Source organism: Perognathus longimembris, chromosome 3 (assembly GCF_023159225.1).
Source record: "Perognathus longimembris pacificus isolate PPM17 chromosome 3, ASM2315922v1, whole genome shotgun sequence".
NCBI classification, from domain to species: domain Eukaryota; kingdom Metazoa; phylum Chordata; class Mammalia; order Rodentia; family Heteromyidae; genus Perognathus; species Perognathus longimembris.
In genome coordinates this window covers 87,919,664-87,937,116 of record NC_063163.1, presented here as the reverse complement: position 1 = coordinate 87,937,116, position 17,453 = coordinate 87,919,664, and the positions used below count along the sequence as shown (strand labels likewise).

General features: G+C 53.3%; 1 protein-coding gene across 1 annotated transcript in view; it reads right to left on the bottom strand.

Annotated features, from left to right (window-relative positions):
* The window catches only part of Dnah10 (dynein axonemal heavy chain 10), an 84,537-nt gene that overhangs the window by 13,844 nt on the left and 53,240 nt on the right, over positions 1-17,453 (bottom strand). Inside the window, exons 45-63 of the mRNA XM_048340715.1 lie at positions 17,204-17,356; positions 16,412-16,672; positions 15,150-15,322; positions 13,981-14,074; positions 13,480-13,647; positions 12,292-12,480; positions 11,904-12,075; positions 11,112-11,315; positions 10,666-10,746; positions 9,379-9,576; positions 8,565-8,726; positions 7,582-7,756; positions 7,123-7,304; positions 6,076-6,212; positions 4,781-4,998; positions 2,563-2,784; positions 2,234-2,381; positions 809-1,088; positions 326-555 (exon numbers count right to left, since the gene is read on the bottom strand). Of these exons, the coding sequence (XP_048196672.1) occupies positions 326-555; positions 809-1,088; positions 2,234-2,381; positions 2,563-2,784; positions 4,781-4,998; positions 6,076-6,212; positions 7,123-7,304; positions 7,582-7,756; positions 8,565-8,726; positions 9,379-9,576; positions 10,666-10,746; positions 11,112-11,315; positions 11,904-12,075; positions 12,292-12,480; positions 13,480-13,647; positions 13,981-14,074; positions 15,150-15,322; positions 16,412-16,672; positions 17,204-17,356 (3,447 nt within the window). The remainder of the gene's footprint in view (positions 1-325; positions 556-808; positions 1,089-2,233; positions 2,382-2,562; positions 2,785-4,780; positions 4,999-6,075; positions 6,213-7,122; positions 7,305-7,581; positions 7,757-8,564; positions 8,727-9,378; positions 9,577-10,665; positions 10,747-11,111; positions 11,316-11,903; positions 12,076-12,291; positions 12,481-13,479; positions 13,648-13,980; positions 14,075-15,149; positions 15,323-16,411; positions 16,673-17,203; positions 17,357-17,453) is intronic.

The window sequence follows — 17,453 nt, the reverse complement described above, 5'->3', positions numbered from 1 at the left end:
TGAACTTGGGGAGACACAGGGCTAGATCTCTGAGGCCAAAACTGGCAGGGGATGAAGGTCCAGCCCAGAAATGGAGGGGAACTAAGTCCAGATGTGGTATTTCTAGAGCTCTGGATCTAGCCCCACCTGAAACCATCCTTGGGCTTTTCAGGACCTAACGACTTCCCTTTTGACTTATACCAGCTGGGGTTGTGTTTTTCTGTCCATCCCGGTCTCAAGAATCTCATGAAAGCCCCGGTGGAGCCCGTTCCTCAGCCGCTGTGGGCTGCGACCATGTGCTATCCCCAACCATGACGGAGCCCCGAGGCGCCGGCTACCAGGGTACCTCCATGGCCTTGGACTTGGTCTCCTCCAGCGTCTGCACCAGCTCCACATTGTCCAGCATGTTTCCCGTGGACGTGGCCAGCTCGCGGAGCAGCGAGTCCTCCAGGTCCTTCAGCAGGTTCTTGTTCTCGCTCGTCTCCTGGATGAGGTGCTCCCTCTGCTCCTCCAGCTCCCGCCTCTCAAAGGCCACCAGCACACTGAGCAGCTGGTCCTCCAGGCCCTTCAGCGTGACTGCGGGCACCAGGCGCGGCCTCACCGCCAGGGCCTGGCCGGCTGCCCGCACGCCTGCCCATCCCCGCAGGGCGGCGGCAGGCCCCATCCCACCAGACCTCACGCAGAGACCTCAGAACAAAACAGCCACGCAGCAGGGTGGGAACAGAACACGAAGACCCCAGCCTTGGAGGCAGGCCTCACATGCAGGGGGGACATTCTGTCCAGGTAGGAACACCAGCGGAATCCACACCCAGGCCCCATCCCTTCTCACCCGTGTAATTGATCACCATCGCCTTGCCGAACACGGAGGGGGAGTAGCGGGGATTGGCCAGCTTGGTGTTGAGGTAGAGGCGGAAGTTGGAGTCGTAGTCCACCTCCTTGTCCCCAAGGATGATGAACTGCCGCCCCTGTGACACCTTGATGTTCTTCTCCAGGACGTTGTCGATCACCGGGTCAATGTATTCATCCACGTCGTGGAACAGGAATGGGCTGCCGTACTTGATGGACATCTCCAGCTGCTTGAGGAAGTCGGGGTCATTAAAGGAAGCCACCTGAAAGACAGGGACAGACGCTGGAGCCACCAGGCACCAGGGAGCGTGCGAGGAGCGCCAGGACAGGAGCAAGGGCCAGAAAAGTGATGAGGGGCTGGCTAGGAACCTACCATTTGTTTGTGAATGACTTCAGAAGACAGCATGGTCAGGCCCCAGAGGCCCTCTCCTAAGTGTGAGCCCCCCAAGCCTCAGTGTGTCCAGAGAGCACAAAAGTCCATAGCTGAAGCTCATCAGTGGAAAAGCAAAGAGAGATGTGACACAGCCCACAGGGGAATATTATTCAGCTGTAAAAAGGAGTGGAGCCAATGTGTGCTATAGTGTGGGTCAACTTGAACACTTGATGCCAAAGCACAGCATCCAGACACAAGAGGCCCCCAGAACTCCATCGATAAGGAACAGGCAGAACTGGCGAGTGAACAGCACTGCTACAGAATTTCTTTATGGGGTGGTAAAAAACAGTTTAAAATTGATTCCTATGACTGCAATACAATTGAGTGACTTGCTTAAAACTGGCTTATATATATGCTCTAGAAGGGGAACCAGATGGCGAGTGAATTCCATCCCCATGAAGCTGCTGCTCCTGTCCTCCCTCCCTGCCCAGAAGGAAAATGGAGGAAACATGATCTTCTCCCTCAGACGCTCCATGGTGTGTGTGTGTGTGTGTGTGTGTGTGTGTGTGTGTCAGGTTCACACTGCTCTGATGCCTAGGAGAGCCAAGGCTGGCAGAGGAGAGGAGGGAGAGGAGAAGGAGGGAAGGAAGGGGAAGGAGGGGAGGTAGTGTGCTGTCATGGGCTGCCCTGTGAGCTGGCACTGGAGACTTGGACATGAGGGCACACTGGCCGTACCCCCAGGATGTGGGGACACGCTGGCTGTACCCACAGGACACAAGGGTACTCTGGCCATATCCCCAGGATGTGGGGACACACTGGCCATACCCCCAGGATGTGGGGGGGCACATGGCCATACCCACAGGACACAGGGGTACTCTGGTCATATACCCAGGATGTGGGAGAATGCTGGCCATACCCACAGGACATGGGGTACTCTGGCCATACCCCCAGGAGGCAGGGGCATGCTGGGGGTGTCCCCAGGATTTAGGAATGCTCTTGCCACACCTCCAGGATATAGGGGTGCACTGGCCATACCCGCAGGTTGTTTTTCTCCTCCTTCCTCTTGATCCAGTTGAGCGCCTGCTGCTGCGGGTCGATGCAGAGTGGGAAGCGGCTGGCCCGCGTGGTCAAGATGCCATTCTGCACAGACAGCTCGTCGGGGGGCAGCCCCTGAGAGCCCCACCTGGAGGGACAGCCTTCCAGAACAATCTGCCCATGGCCAGGCTGCCCAGCCCTCCTCAGACTCTGAGGAAAAGGACTGCGCTGTGCCCTCACCACATCTTGGGACACCAGCCGCACCCCTCCCCCCCCCCCCCCCCCCCCCCGCCAGCTGCAGGCTAAGGTCTCCCGGACCGCATCCACACCTGCTGATCTCCACGTCATCCGTGAGCAGGCTCTCAAGGCGGAAGGGCTGACTCAGCGGGATCTCCCGCTCTAAGATGTCTTGCTGCCAGACCTCGTGCACCATCTCCTTCCGGAACTCCCAGGTGAAGGCGCCCTCGTAGCTCAGAAAGGCTGCGCAGAGCAGGCAGTCACCCAGCAGCTTCACCCGCCGGTGCATCAGCTCATCCAGGTCCTTGAGCCACCTACACAGGACAGGGAGGCTGAGCTAGAGACCTTGCCGCTACCAGGATGATACTGCACCCCACAAGCATGTGCAAACTTGTGTCAGTGAGAATGAGAGGGGGAGGGCAATGTCTCCAACAAAAACGGATTCCAACCACAAGCAGATAAATACGTGAAGAGAATCAAGCACCTGGGTGATTTAAGACCAACTAAGAACAACAGCTAAAGCGGCATTCTAGAAGAACCAGCTCAACACCTTGCTAACCATAGAGTCTTTTGGTTTTGGGGATTTTTAAGATATTCTCTCTCAGGCTGGGAATGTAGCATGCATGAAGCCCTGGGTTCGATTCCTCAGCATCACAGATGTAGAAAAAGCCAGAAGTGGTGCTATGGCTCAAATGGTAGAGTGCTAGCCTGGAGAAAAAAGCCAGGAACAGTGCTCAGGCCCCGAGTTCAAGTCCCAGGACTGGCAAAAAAAAAAAAAAAGATATTCTTTTTCTTCTAGAAAGAAAGCTCTATCACTAGTCCAGCCTTGGAAAAGCAGCGTTTTGAAAGATGGTTGAGGCCAGCCTCCAGCAGGGGGCGCCACACTCATTAACAGAATTCACTTGTCCCAAAGCTATTGCTCAGGTCCTAATGGCAATGTTTCCAAACATGTCATCTGAGATGAGACATATAAATAAGCCCAGCACAGCTCAGAGCTCTGGTCCTAGCTGATGACAGAATTCTACACAAGATAAACAAAAGGAGATGTTTATGGGGAAAGAAGGAGGGAAGGAGTAACAATGTCCAAAAAGAACCCTAATTATGTAACTCTAATCCCTCTGTATAATAACATAAAATTTTGAAGTAGATATATTAGTTTTTTTTCTTCTTCTAGAAAATACCTATGGTCTCCTAGGTTTTAGAAATACTGGACATTTAGCCTATGACACATTCCAGTGGTTTCTGTTTGTTTGGTCACTTGGCTGGTCTTTTTTTTTTTTTTTTTTTTTGCCAGTCCTGGGCCTTGGACTCAGGGCCTGAGCACTGTCCCTGGCTTCTTCCCGCTCAAGGCTAGCACTCTGCCACCTGAGCCACAGCGCCACTTCTGGCCATTTTCCATATATGTGGTGCTGGGGAATCGGACCAAGAGCTTCATGTGTAGGAGGCAAGCGCTCTTGCCACTAGGCCATATTCCCAGCCCCTTGGCTGGTCTTTTGAGACAGTATCTTGCTAAGTAGCTCAGGCTGGCCTCAAGCTCACGACCCTCCTGCCTCTGCTGGAGATGACAGGTGTGTACCACCACACTCAGCTTTGTGGTATACACTATACCATAATAATGCCAGATCAGAAGTGGAGCCATGGCTCCACTCCTGTCCCAAAGCATAAAAGACCAAGGACAAGAAAAGCCACCAGGGCCCTTACAAGTCACCTCTGTAGCAACTTGTAATGCTGGCCCTTGGGAGGGAGAAATGGAAGGATTACAAGTTTGAGGCCAAGTTCTAGGCCGGTTTGCACTGAGACTCTGTCTAAAGAAAACTTTAAAAAATAGAAATAAGCTGGGTGCCAACAGCTCACATCTATATCCTAGCTGCTTAGGAAGCTGAGATCTAAGGATCATGGTTCAGAGCCAGTCCAGGCAAACAAATCCAAGAGACTCTCGTCTCCAATTAGCCAGGAAAAAAAAGCCAAACAAGACTGCAAGGCTCTGAATTTAAGCCCCAGTCCACACACACACACACACACACACACACACACACACACACACACACGGGCTAAATAAAGGCCACCAAGAAGTCTCTACCCCCAGACAGGATTGTTTTTGGGTCTCCACAGCCCCATGCCGGGTTTAACACTTACTGGTGGCCTAATAATGACAACACCAGTAGGAAATGAATGCATTATAACGTAACTTCACATGGTTTTCAGATGAAAGAGCATGGAATGTAGAGTTCGCAGGTGACACTGGTGCGGGCGGACCTCAAAAGGTCTCCTGTGGCACCACGCACAGGGCGGCCCTGGTGCCAGGCTGACCTGATGTTTTCTGATCCCAGCCCGGAGATGAGCTTGTCAGCAGCGATGAGCCGCCTCTCCATCACCTCCGCCTCCTCTTGCAGCTTCTGCTTCTCCAGGATGGCTGCCTCGTACTTGGCACCCAAGGCTTCCAGCTCTTTCTGGATTGCAGACAGCTCATTCTGGATCCTTTCTAGTTCCCGTTTAGATAGGTAGAAATTCCGCTCCAGCCTGGCCACCTGGGTGAGGACAAGTTGCCAAATCATGAGCAAAAGGACCACAGTAGGCACCCCGTGCCCGAGCGCACGTCCACACTGTTTTCTAGTGGTGGTCGTGCACACTGGGACTACTCTACACTCTGCCAAGACATGCAGAAGAAAGGGTCAGGAGGATAGGGGGTCCACATCAGCCCAGAGTAAGAGTTAGGGAAATCCCATCTCAATAATAAACTGGGTGTGGTGTTTTACACCTGTGATCTCAGCTCTACAAGATGTAGAGGTCAGAAAACTGCCATCCAAGACTGTGTCTGAGCTACAGACTAAAAGCAATGGAGCCAGAGTGTGGCTTAGGGGGTATGGTATCTTTCTAGAACTTATACCCAGCCCTGCTGCATCCCATTTGGAAATGATACCCTGCACCTAAGTGAGCTGTTGGCGTGCTTTCCCCGTGTGCCACGTTCTCCGGTGGGAAGCTCCAGAGCACGCGTGAGGACCACGCAGAGTTCACACGCTCCAGACCAGCTGTTCTCAACAGCGGCCCATCTTGGCAATGATGGGGGGCACTTCTGGGTGACTTGGGAGTAGAGACCAGGGTTGCTGGGGCCAAGGTGGCCTCCCTCAGGAAGGAATGACCCCCAACAAGCAAAGCCCTGCACAAGATGACCCAGCCCTATTTGGCAGCCCCGCTTGGGCTGAGACCCTCTGCCTTAGTGCTAGAAAGTGATTTTGAACATTTCCCATCCTACACTTTTTGCACAGAATTTTTAAATCTTTAGGACCTCGCCTCTATTCACAGGGTCTGTAATGAGAGCTGTAACTCAGGTCACCATTTAGTGGGGAGACTTGTTGAACGTGCTCCAACTTTTCCAGTACAGAGGCGGACACATTCCTCTGACTCCAAAGCAGCCTCTGGGGGCCAGGGGGTTGTGGTGGCCTTGTGTGGGGCGTGGCCCTGTGTGGGGGCATGGCCTCTAGTGGGCATGGTCTCGTGTGGGCATGGTCTTGTGTAGAGGCATGGCATCATCTCATGGGTGTGGCCTTGTGTGGGGCGTGGTCTAAGGTGGGCCTGTGGATTCTCTTGGCAATGGGCTCTCAAACCTTTTCTCTTTTGGGCTTGATTTCTCTGAAGACGTCGCAGTAGCCCATCACGGCCTCCACGAACTTGAGCATCCCCAGCCCGGCCTTGCTCACGGCCTCCATCTCCTCAATGGTGGTATTCAGGTTCTTCAAAAGGCCTGAGTGTCAGGGACACAAAACTGGGGGGTCAGTGCCTGTGGACAAAGCCCCCAAAGGGCATGAGTGGGGGTAAGAAGTGAGCCCTGCATGTGGGTACTGACTGGGGGTGGGGTTTAGAGAAATGTGATAGCCACTGCCACCTGGGACAGCTCATGACCCTGGTGTACCCCACAGCCCTGGGGACCCCAACTGGGCACAGCACAGGCAACTAACACCCTAACCCTCTCATGTTATGTGCCGCACTCTCACCCCAGGAGCCAGCTGACAGAAATGGGTGGGGTCCGCCCACATAGTAGTTTTCAGGTGAAGGAGACCTTGGGGCTTCCCAGCTATGACCACTGAGAAAGAGCCGGGGGCCTGGGTGCTAAGAGCTGCCCGTGTGGGTGAGCAGCTCTCCTTTCATACTGCCATGGTTCTGCTTATACCGCCATGGTTCTGTCATGGTTCTCTTTGTTTATACTGCCACGGTTCTGTTCATAGCCCCATGATTCCCCTGTGGTTCTGCCTAAGTGTTGCCTAGGGCCAGGGCTCATCTCTACCCGAAGACTCGCAGCTGGCCACAGGTGATGCCATCCTCCCCCACCTATTCTCCCAGGGCCTGCAGAAGCTTTTGGGGCAAGGGAGGTAGGAGGGGCAGGTGAGGTCAGCCGGGTGCTGGGGCCATCGTGCACAGTGGGGACATGGGGGTGGCCAGGCTGAGGGCCAGCATGCAGACCCTGTCCTCTGAGAGGGGCCTCCGAGGTCCTGCTGGCCCAGTGACCAGGCACAGGCTGACCCATCCCCAGGGCACTGAAGAGAGCTGCCACTTTCTCCCCAAGTCACCAAAGGGAAGTGTTGCTTTCCTTCTGCTGCATGTGAAAGGCTTCCATGACCCTCAGGCCTACCGTGCACCCTCTTTGGTCCACTTACCCTTGATGTTCTTGACCTGGCTCTGCGTGACGGAGTCAAAGTCCATCTCCATCAGAGACCTGAGGAAGTTTGGGTCGGACATCATGCCCTTGGCGGTCTTCCAGTTGAGCTCCTTGTAGCCCTTCATGATGAGGATGCACTCGCACACCGTCTGCACCTGCTTCGGGGGCTTAGCGAAAGACCTGGCAAAATAAGAACATCAACCAGAAGGTGCCTACAGTGGTGGGAGGGGGTTGTGTGTTGGTGCCAGGGAAACAAAGGCACACACACACACATCCACACACATGCATATCAGGCCCTGTTCTTAGGGATGGAGGCCCAGGACAAGCCACCTTTCCTATCTGCAAATGAGGGCAGTGACTGCAGCCACCTGGGTACATGAGGGTCCCTGGTGTGAGTTTCCCAGGTGCTCATGGGGGTGAAGGAAGGAAGCACCAGGCAACTTGTCGGCCTGGTTACCTGATCTCGGTCACGTCTGACTTGTCCAGCTTCTGCAGCTCCAGCTTGGCCGCCTCCAGGATGGGCATGACCTCGGCCAGGGCCGTCTCGGCCTCTGCCTTCTCCACCGCAATGATCTTGTTCTGCTCCTCGATCTCCATGGCCTTCTCTTCTGCCAGCTTCTTCTTCTCCTCGGCTGTGGGTTGCAGGGCTGGTGAGCCCCCAGCGTCCCACAAAGCACGTGCAGGCCTCAGAGCTGGTTTTGAGGGGCTCAGGCAGATGTGGTGGCCTTGGACATTCCCATGAGGTGGCGTGTGGGGTCTCTAACAGCAGGATGGCTACTCTAGTCCCCACCCCATCCCATGGCCAGTCACCCCACCCTGGGACACCTCTACTCCTACCTGGTCAGGGTTGCCTGGGGACCCGCCTGCCTCCCTGTTCTGACCTGGATCTCCCTGTCTCTCTGTCCTGCTCTCCCTCTCTCCTTATCCCTTTTTCTGGGGTTCATTCAGGCCCATGTGGGAGAGTCACCCCTCTGTCACTGCAATCCATTGCTGACTGCTTGCCTTCTGGTCATCACCAAATCTCATTCGGTTGCTGGTGTCCCCGGGGCCTGTAGCCCCGACGCCTGGGCAGGGCTTGGCTCATGAGAGCAGGGCTGGAGTAAATGAGGCCCCCCTGCAATTCCTGCCCACTGGGGCCTCCGCGAACTAACTTCCTTGGGAACAAAGGGATCAGCTAGGTCGGGTTAGGGTCGCCCCGCCTTTTGAGGAGGACATGCCCCACACTGTATTTGTGGATGGTTAATGTCATTGTCCCCTAGGTACAACCAGGATGTGTGAAACAATTTCTAAGTGGGGACATGGTCAGATACAGCCGCGCACTGGTGCGCTGGCGTGCAGTGAGGAGGCTGGCCGTGATGCGGTGTTGGAGTGAAATGTCAGATATAAGCCAGGACTGGAGGGGAGCCACCTCCAACCTTGGGGCCCACTCCCCACACTCGCCTATGGCTGTGTTGGTGGCAATCTCCTCCAGCAGGGCCTCGCAGGCAGCGGACTTTTCAGCCAGCACGATCTTCTGCTCGGCCAGCTTCTGGTTGAGCTCGTCCAGCTGGATGGATGCCTCCTTCAGCTTATCCAGCCCACCCTCCAGACGCTTGCACTGAGCTGGAGATAGACACCACCACTCACATGCAGGTGACACTGTCCCCAGCAGGTGGTCCACCAGCCCTGATGACACTTGCTTGCCAGGGGAAAAAATCACTTTTGCTCCACATTGTTCATCTTCCAGTACCTCCAGCCCCACCAGGCACCAGCAAAGTCAACAGATTTCTGAAACCAGTCTCCGTGGACTCACAGCCAGGGCCCTTTCTACTGAGCCCCGTCCAGCAGAGCATGCTGCCCCCCAAGGGCAGCTCCAGGGCAAGACCCCAAAGAGCTGCCAAGTTCCTGGCCAGCACTAGGAATAGTAAGAAATTATATCTATCCACAAAGAAAGAATTACACAAGCACTCAAGCCAGGTGCAGGGGCTCTGCCTGTAATCCTAGCTACTTAGGAGACAGAGATCTGAGGATTGTGATTTGATACTCAGACAACTATAAGAGGCTCCCATCTCCAATTAACCACCAAAAATCCAGAAGTGAAGGTTTGTCTTAAGAGAGTTAGCCTTGAGCAAAAGAGCTAAGCAAGAATGCAAAGCCCAGAGTTCAAGCCCTGGTACCGGTGCATATACACACACACAGACACAGACATAGACACACACACACATGCCCTTGAATCCCCACTCGTAAGCCAATGACATGGGCTAACCATCCTTACCTATGTTATACTGAGTTTTCTCATCCAGCAATTTTGAGTATGTGTTAATAAAATCCAGGTAATTCTTAGGGGTCACATAGTTGCTGCGTCTCAATTTCTGGAGGAACTGCTTGCTAAATTCACCCACCGATTGGTGAACCAGAACAACATGCTCCACCAGGTCCTCGATGTTGTTTGCCGGGATCAGAGTATTGTCACCTGAAGGAGAGGGGACAGAGAAGCCTTTTAAAGAAGGGAGAATGGAAGTTTCTCAAAAAGTGACATGCAGAGGGGCTGGGAATGTGGCCTACTGGTAGAGTGCTTGCCTCGCATACATGAAGCCCTGGGTTTGATTCCCCAGCACCACCACAAGTGGCGCTATGGCTTAAGAGCTAGAGTGCCAGCCTTGAGCAAAAAGAAGCCAGGGACAGTGCTCAGGCCCTGAGTCCCAAACCCCAGGACTGGCAAAAAAAAAAAAAAAAAAAAGTGACATGTAGAAACTCAGGGGTGATAATGCATGCTTGTAGTCCCTGCTCAGCCAGGAGAAAGCATTCAACCCTAAACTAAAGGCAAAAAACATTGTCTGTGTGGCTCAAGCAGTAAGTGGCTCACCCAGAAAACTCAAGGCCCTGAATCCAAAAGCCCAAAACCACACACATGCTCCCTATATGGCTAACATTCAAAAAGGTTACATTAAAATATACTTGATATAGATTAAAATGTTGGTGGTACTTGTTCGCTAGGCAGGAGCTCTGCCACCAAGTCATTCCTCCAGCCTGATAATTTTTCTGATGGCAGGTTGGTATTACCAACTTTTTGCCCAGGTTAGCCTTAAACTACAATCTTCCTCTGTCTCCTGAATAGCTAGGATTGTGGGCATGAGCAGGTGCTGGTGGCACATGACTGTAATCCTAGCTACTCAAGGACAGTGCCAGCCTTGAGCAGAAAAAGCCAAGCAAAAGTGAGAGGCCTTGAATTCAAGCCTCAGTACACACACATGCGCGCGCGCACACACACACACACACACACATACATACACGACTGAGTGTGATGGCACAGCCTGTAATCTGAGCACTCTGGAGGTTACGGAAGAAGATGGTGACACAGAGCCACTCAGTTGGTTTTTATTCTAGAGAACTTAGGAGTCTCTTGAAATCCCTTTGGACTTACATCACAATAGCAATTTTTAAAAAATAACTCATTAGCAATTTTTTAAAAAATCATCCATTACCGCAGTGAATCTATGGGACCAAAATTCAAAATCAGAAAGGCAATACAAATGGTTTTGTCAGGACAAAAGTGACTTACCTAAAAATGATTTGGCAACTGCGTGCAGCGCCTGGGAGGGCCAGGGCATGAACCAGTCGATGCCAGTATTATTCACCAGACCTTGAAGAAAAAAGAGAGAAGAGAAGTCCTAAGTTCAAATCCCAGTGCCACCAAGAAAGAAAGAGAGAGGGCGTGTTATACACATGCATGTAACATGCTTTGATCAGAGCTCCCTCTTGTCATAGCCCTGACCCACCCCTTTTGAGAACGTTAGCAGGCTTCTAGTCCACACACATGCCGGCCACAGAGGGCTTGCCACCTGCACCATGGAGCAGCCCCCACCTCGCATCCATGCCCCTTTTTAGGCCCAGCTTAGCATCCTGGGATACTCAGCAGTACCCTGCATCCCTGTTGGCGGGAGCTCTGGCAGCTGTGCCCACACCCCACGCCCGTGCCCTGCTGCCCTGGGAGCAAGGCCCTGGTACCTGGGAAGTTTCTGCACCAGGTCCTCAGGGTGTCCCCGACGGGCGACATGCCCAGGACGATATGCAGGTTGTTGGCACTCTTCTTCACAAAGTACTGCCACACGGACTCCTTGGCAGGCCCCATGCCCAGTTTCAGGGCCTCCTGGCCCACCTGGCTGAGGATACCCTCCTTCTCCTCCTCAGGGAACAGTGCAGGGACCATCCCTGTACACAGATGCAGGAGCTGCCTGTCCACACCACCTCATGTGGCGCCACTCATCCCCACTCCCATGTGGAACAGCCAGCCCTGCAGGCCGTCCCGGCCTTCCAATGGCCCTTCCTCTCCCACCCACCCCCTCCAGCCTCATCCCCACAGGCACCAGAGGAGCCTCGCAAAAAAAAAGCCAGACATCCCTGCAATGCTTTACACGCACGCCCCACAAAGGGGCTAAGTGCAGTGCTACATGCCTATGATCCCAGCTGCTCAGGAGGCAGACTTCGGGGTGTTTATAGTTTGAGATGAGCTGGGGCTAAAAGCAAGGAAACCTCCCTCTCAACTATTAATCCAGCTATGGTGGCTTATGCTGTCATCCCAGCTATGAGTGAGGTGTGAATAGGTAGATCAAGGTTTGAGACCAAGTCAGGGCAAAACCGTAACATCTTGTAGAGAATCAGTTGTGGTAGAGATGAAGATGGAGTCTGGACTGAGGCAGACTTAGTAAGGTTTCACCCAGAGGTGGGGCCCTTCAACCCTCTGCAGCATGTCTGCCTCAGCTTCCCCAGCTGCAAAGCAAGGTGGGAAGACCCCGGTACCTGAGGTGAGCATGTTGTTGATGAGCTCCAGGAAGCCCTCCTCGGCCACCTGTGCGTCAGTGAACAGGAAGATCATGGTTTTGTTCTCGATCCCCAGCTTCAGGTAAAGGTTCTTCAGGTCCTCCCGGAAGGTGTTCTCACAGTAGCCGCGACTCAGCATGATCTCAAACACCTGAGGGTGCGGGTGCCAGGTCACCCAGGACACCACAGCCACCCAGGCCACTGCCACCAAAGGCCACCGCCACCAAAGTTACCCTGGCCACAGCCTCCCTACCCCCCTGCCAACTTGCATTGGACCTTTGAATTTGACACCTTCATCCCTCAGCATGGTATTCTGGTTTTCACTAGCCCGGATGTTTGCCTCCAGAAGTTGGGCACAGGGACTCACCTCATAGCCGGCCGTGTAGGCTGCCAGCTTGGCCAGCGACTGCTTCCCTGAGCCGCCGACGCCCACCAGCAGGGCGTGGCCGCGGTCCATGCGGATGATGCGGTGCACGCGGGTCAGGTGCTCCAGCGCGTCGTCAAACAGCACCAGGTTCATCTTGGTGTTGCTCTCGTTGTACTCTTCCAGGATTTCCTGGGGAGATGCACTTTACACATCACTCTGTGTGTGTGTGCTTTTGTGTGCACATGTGTGCGTGTGTATGTGTGTGTGTCCTTGTGTGCATACATATGCACACACACCAGTCCAGGGGCCTGGGTGCTATCCCTGAAATTTTTTCCTTCAAGGCTGGAGGCTCTACCACTTGAACAACAGCACCACTTTCAGTGTTTTTGGTGGTTCATTGGAGATACAAGCCTCACAGACTTTTCTGCTCAGGCTGATTTTGAACCATGATCCTCAGATCTCAGCCTCCTGAGTAGCCAGGATGACAGGTGTGAGCCACCAGTGCCTGTTCCACTAGGTATTAAGAGATGGCTCCTTATTTCAGAGAGATTAAGACTGGGGAGATTTTTTTCTTCTCCAAATATCTACAATTAACTGAAATAATGAAACCATTGGTACTTCTATGACTAAGCTGAGCTTTATCAATTTCATTCTGCTAGGCTATTTTACTTATTTTGGCAGTACTGGAGTTTGAACTCAGGGCCCTGTGAACTTGCCAGGCAGGCATTCTACTACTTGAGTTACTCTCCCAGCCCTCTTTGCTTTCATTATTTTTTAAGTAGAGTTTCTCTCTCTCTCTCTCTCTCTCTCCCTCTCGTGTGTGTGTGTGTGTGTGTGTGTGTGTGTGTGTGTGTGTGTGTGCTGCCCAGACCATCGCCCTCCTATTTTATTTTTAAGTGACAGGTGTGTGCTACTATACAGCTTTTTCTTGGTTGAGATGTGAGAGGGGCAGTCTCCTGAACTTCTTTCCCAGGCTGGCCTCAAACTGAAATCCTCCTAGCCTCCATTTAACTCCTGAGTAGCTCAGACTGTAGGAGTGAGCCACCACACGTGGCCTGGCTGCTGTATTCTGCCTCGACAACAGTGAGCCAGAGTGAACCACAGAGGTGTGAGCTGAACAGGCTCACATCCCACCCTGCAGGGGAGACATGGGCATTGTACTTCCGGGGGGGGGGGGCCTGGGCCTACCTGGAACAGAGCCTTGGCTGCCTCATAGTCCTGAATGTCTTCATAAATGCGCACCTCCTCCTCGTGCAGAGCCATACGGAAGTCCCCAAACAGAATGGGGTCCCTCATCACTGACTCCAGGTCATCTTTGAAGTACTCTTCCACCAGCGTTCTTATGTGTTGTTGCACCTGGAAAAGCAGATGAACTGTGCCAGGGCCCAGCCTCGAGGGCAGCACCCGGGGCACTGGCTGCAGAGAGGCATCGCTATCAAACAATTCACCCATGAGTTTTGCCTCAGAGACTGCGGGGTTCTCAGTAACCGCACCACCCCCCCGCCCCCGCCATGGCTTTCCAAGCCAGTGTCTATTCTGCTGCAACCGAGATCCTGTATGGGAACCCCGGGTTTGTAGGTGGTAGTGGTGGTGGTATTTTTTTTTAACACTTGTTTGTTCTGCTCTGGCTGTTCTGGGAGGAATTTGGGGGCACGCATTGAGCCCCGGCTCCGCTTCCTGCGCACTGACCAGCTCCTTGTCTGTTTCGTTGATCAGCCGGTCGTGGAAGACCCGCAGACACTCGTTCCTCCACACCCTCACCATCTGGGCCACCATAAGGAACCTGCGGGTGGACGGAGGGCGGAGTCAGCCGCAGCGCTGCTGCCTAGAGAGGCTGCCAAGGGGGCTGAAGGCAGCCACGACAGGAAAACCACATTTCTGGAATCTTATTGCCTCACCTAAGCTCTCTGGAAGCCAACCAAATTAAATGTAAATACCATAAATATCTCCCCAACTTATACTGCTCTAAGGAAGGAAAAGAATCTCTCTCTAAATACCATACATAGTAGAATCTTAGTAGCAGACACCACTTACTGGAATATATGAATTTAAAATCAGTATCAGTAAGAGCCAACACCATCTACCTCTAGTTCTAGAACTTTCCCTGGCCAAGACTGTTAGCCACCAAAATGCCTAGAGCTGCCTGGTCCCACATGCTCTGCATTCTGAAGCTGTCCAGGGCATGTGTCCAGGGCTGGATTCATTTCCCAAAGGCCCTTGACCCTGCTCTGAAGCAGCCCAGTGGAACTGGGTATGCAAATCTATGCAGACCTGAGTCCAGTTTCAATCAGAACCCATTTCTCCCTGACTTACATCTTTTCTATTCCCTGCACGACTTCTCACAACCTGTATAGCTGATGGGGGGGCCTCAGGGGTGAGAGTCTGCACAACCAAGGGCAGCCTTGGAGCTGAGGAGGGGTGAGTGCAGCCAGCAGAGCTGCCCATCCTGCGCCCACCTGACTCCAGCTTCTCCCATCCACGGACTCACAAGGCATCAGGCCTGAAGCCAGGCACTGATCTCTTCTCTTGGCTCAACATAAGCAAAAAAGTGACTTGTTCACTGGGGTTTAAGGTCAGTCCAGGCAAAAAGTGAGATCCTACATGGATAAAAAGAATCTGGGGCATGCTAGTGTGCGCCTGTCATCCCATCCATGCACAAAGTGTAAATAGGAGGACTGCAGTCCAGGCCAGTCAAGGCAAGAAAAAGCCTGAGACCTACCTGAGAAACAGCAAGGAGGTCTGCAGCACTGGCTCAAGAGGAAGAGTGCCTGCCCAGCAAGCATGAGGCCCCGAGTTCAAATCCCAGTACTGCCTAAATAAATAAACTCATCACTCTTTGCAAGACAAAACCAACCTACCGCTCCGGGTGAGTAAGGACAAGGCCATTGAAGACCCTGGAGAGATCGCGAAGGTTGAAGATGTAATGGAACTTGGACGGGGTGGGAGGCAGGTCCTGAACGATGGTTTTGTAAAGAAGTAAGGTGCAGGAGGTCAGCTTGCCGCTCACAGCTGCGATGCTCTCGTGAAAGTTCTAAAAAAGGAAGTGAGACGCCCCCACTCCCCATCAGTGGATGAATGGAGTCACAGCCATGTCACACACACACCCCCCCCGTCCTACCCCCACCCCGGGGTACTGTACCACAACCAGGAACAACACTCTAGCAGCCTAGAGAAACCTAGAAAATGGTGCTGAGTCGAAGAAGGCATGCACAGAGGCCACGTGTAAAACCCTCCATTGGAAATGCAAGGATGGCTAAGTCCATGGAGACAGAATATTCTGTGAAGGAACTAAATGCTGCAGATACTAAACTTCTATTATTTATCCTCCTGCCCAGAAGCCTTTGAGCGTGTAGACTTTTAGCATACAGACGCCAAGTTAGGAGTAAGAAAGGGACTAGCGAGGCTTGGGATGAGAAAAGCCGGTTCCCTAGAGAGAGCACATGAGCCATTATCACAATGCACCTAGCCAGCCAGGCTCTGTGGCTCATGCCTATAGTTCTAGCCTCTGGGGAAGCTGAGATCTGAAGTTCACAACTCAAACCTGGACAATGAATTCTGTGAGACTCTTATCTCCAATAAACCAGCCAAAAAGCCAAAAGTAAAACAGTAGCTCAAGTGGTAGAGTGCCAGCCTTGAATGAAAAAGCTAAGCAAGAATGAGAGGTCCTGAGTTCAAGTTCTGGTACTAGAGCATGTGTACATGAGGGTGTGTGTGCGCACGCACACACACACACACACACACACACACACGAGTGTGGGACCAGCTGTGTACCACCCACTTCAGTTTTGGGCTTTCGATCTCCCCAAGCCCCGCCTTCATCTCTCTGTCCCAGACAGACGAGGGCAGGACAGGGCAAGACGCAGCCCAGGGCCCGGATGACACAGCTGCCACTCAAGCTGGCACAGGAAACGGCCACATCACAGCTCCCAGGAGCCCCTGGCCCCTGACCCATGAAAAGTATTAATAAATTAGACTTTATGACTGCCATGGTACAAAGAAGCTTTTCCTCTGAATCAGAGAAGAAAAGCATCATCAGGGCCACCACCCCTGCCGTGGGTGTTGGGCCTGCGTGGTGTGGCATGGCATGGCGTGAGCAGCCTAGGTTGGTGATGCCCCTCACCGAGGTATGGCCAGTCAGGATGGAGGAGTAGATTAAGTGCAGAGACTCCTCAGAAGGGAAGGGCACGTTGAAGACATTGAACAGCGAGATGAACCTCGGGTCCACCTCATTGCGGCCACCCCCAGCCTTGCCCATGGCGGCGACAAAGCCCAAGTCCCGGATGCTCTTGCAGTTCAGCTCCTTCCCGCGGTCGTATAGGAAGCCTTTCTCCAGCAGCAGCTTCAGCAGCGCAATGGGCTGCTGCGTGCCGTACTCGTCCACCTGGGGGGACAAGGGAAGGCGGGCTGCCGTCTGAACCAGGTCCGTCACTCCCACACTCTCGCTCTGTACCCTGTCTCAGCTCAACGCTTCTCAAGATGTGCAGGGACATATCCCTTTGTGACATTTTAAGTCTGTCTCCCTCACTAGGCTGTAAACTCCATGAGGGCAGTAACAGCCATTCTGCGCATAGCCCTGATCCTGTGGCAGTGGCTCAGTAATGGGAGCAACTGGATGGATGATGGGTGATGGGTGATGGATGATGGGTGAGGGGTGAGGGGTGATGGGTGAAGGATGATGGGTGAGGGGTGATGGGTGATGGATGGATGGATAGATGGACAAATGGGTGGATAAATGGGTGGGTTGATGGATGATGGATAGGTAGATGGTTGAATGAACGATGGATGGGTAGATAAGTTGATAAGTGGATGGATGGCTAGATGGATGGACGGCTGGTAGATGAACAGTTGGATGATGGGTGGATGGGTGAGCACACACCCCTTCCCCTCCCCGCACACTGTCTTCTCGGGGCACCTTTGGCATATTCATGTCATCCATGAACACCAGAAGGCGTTTCCCCATGGGGGGGCCGTAAGTGTCTTTGGTTCGCTTTTCCACATTTGCTTCTAGGTTTCTCTGGATGTCTAGGGACGTGGTGCGTGAGGAGAAGTTGACTATCAGCACAATCTGAAAGGGAAGGAGGAGGCAGCAAACACCCACAGTTAATGTCTGAACAACTCAGTGTGTGTCTACCTGCTCTGTGCCCTGTGAACCCTGCTGTGGG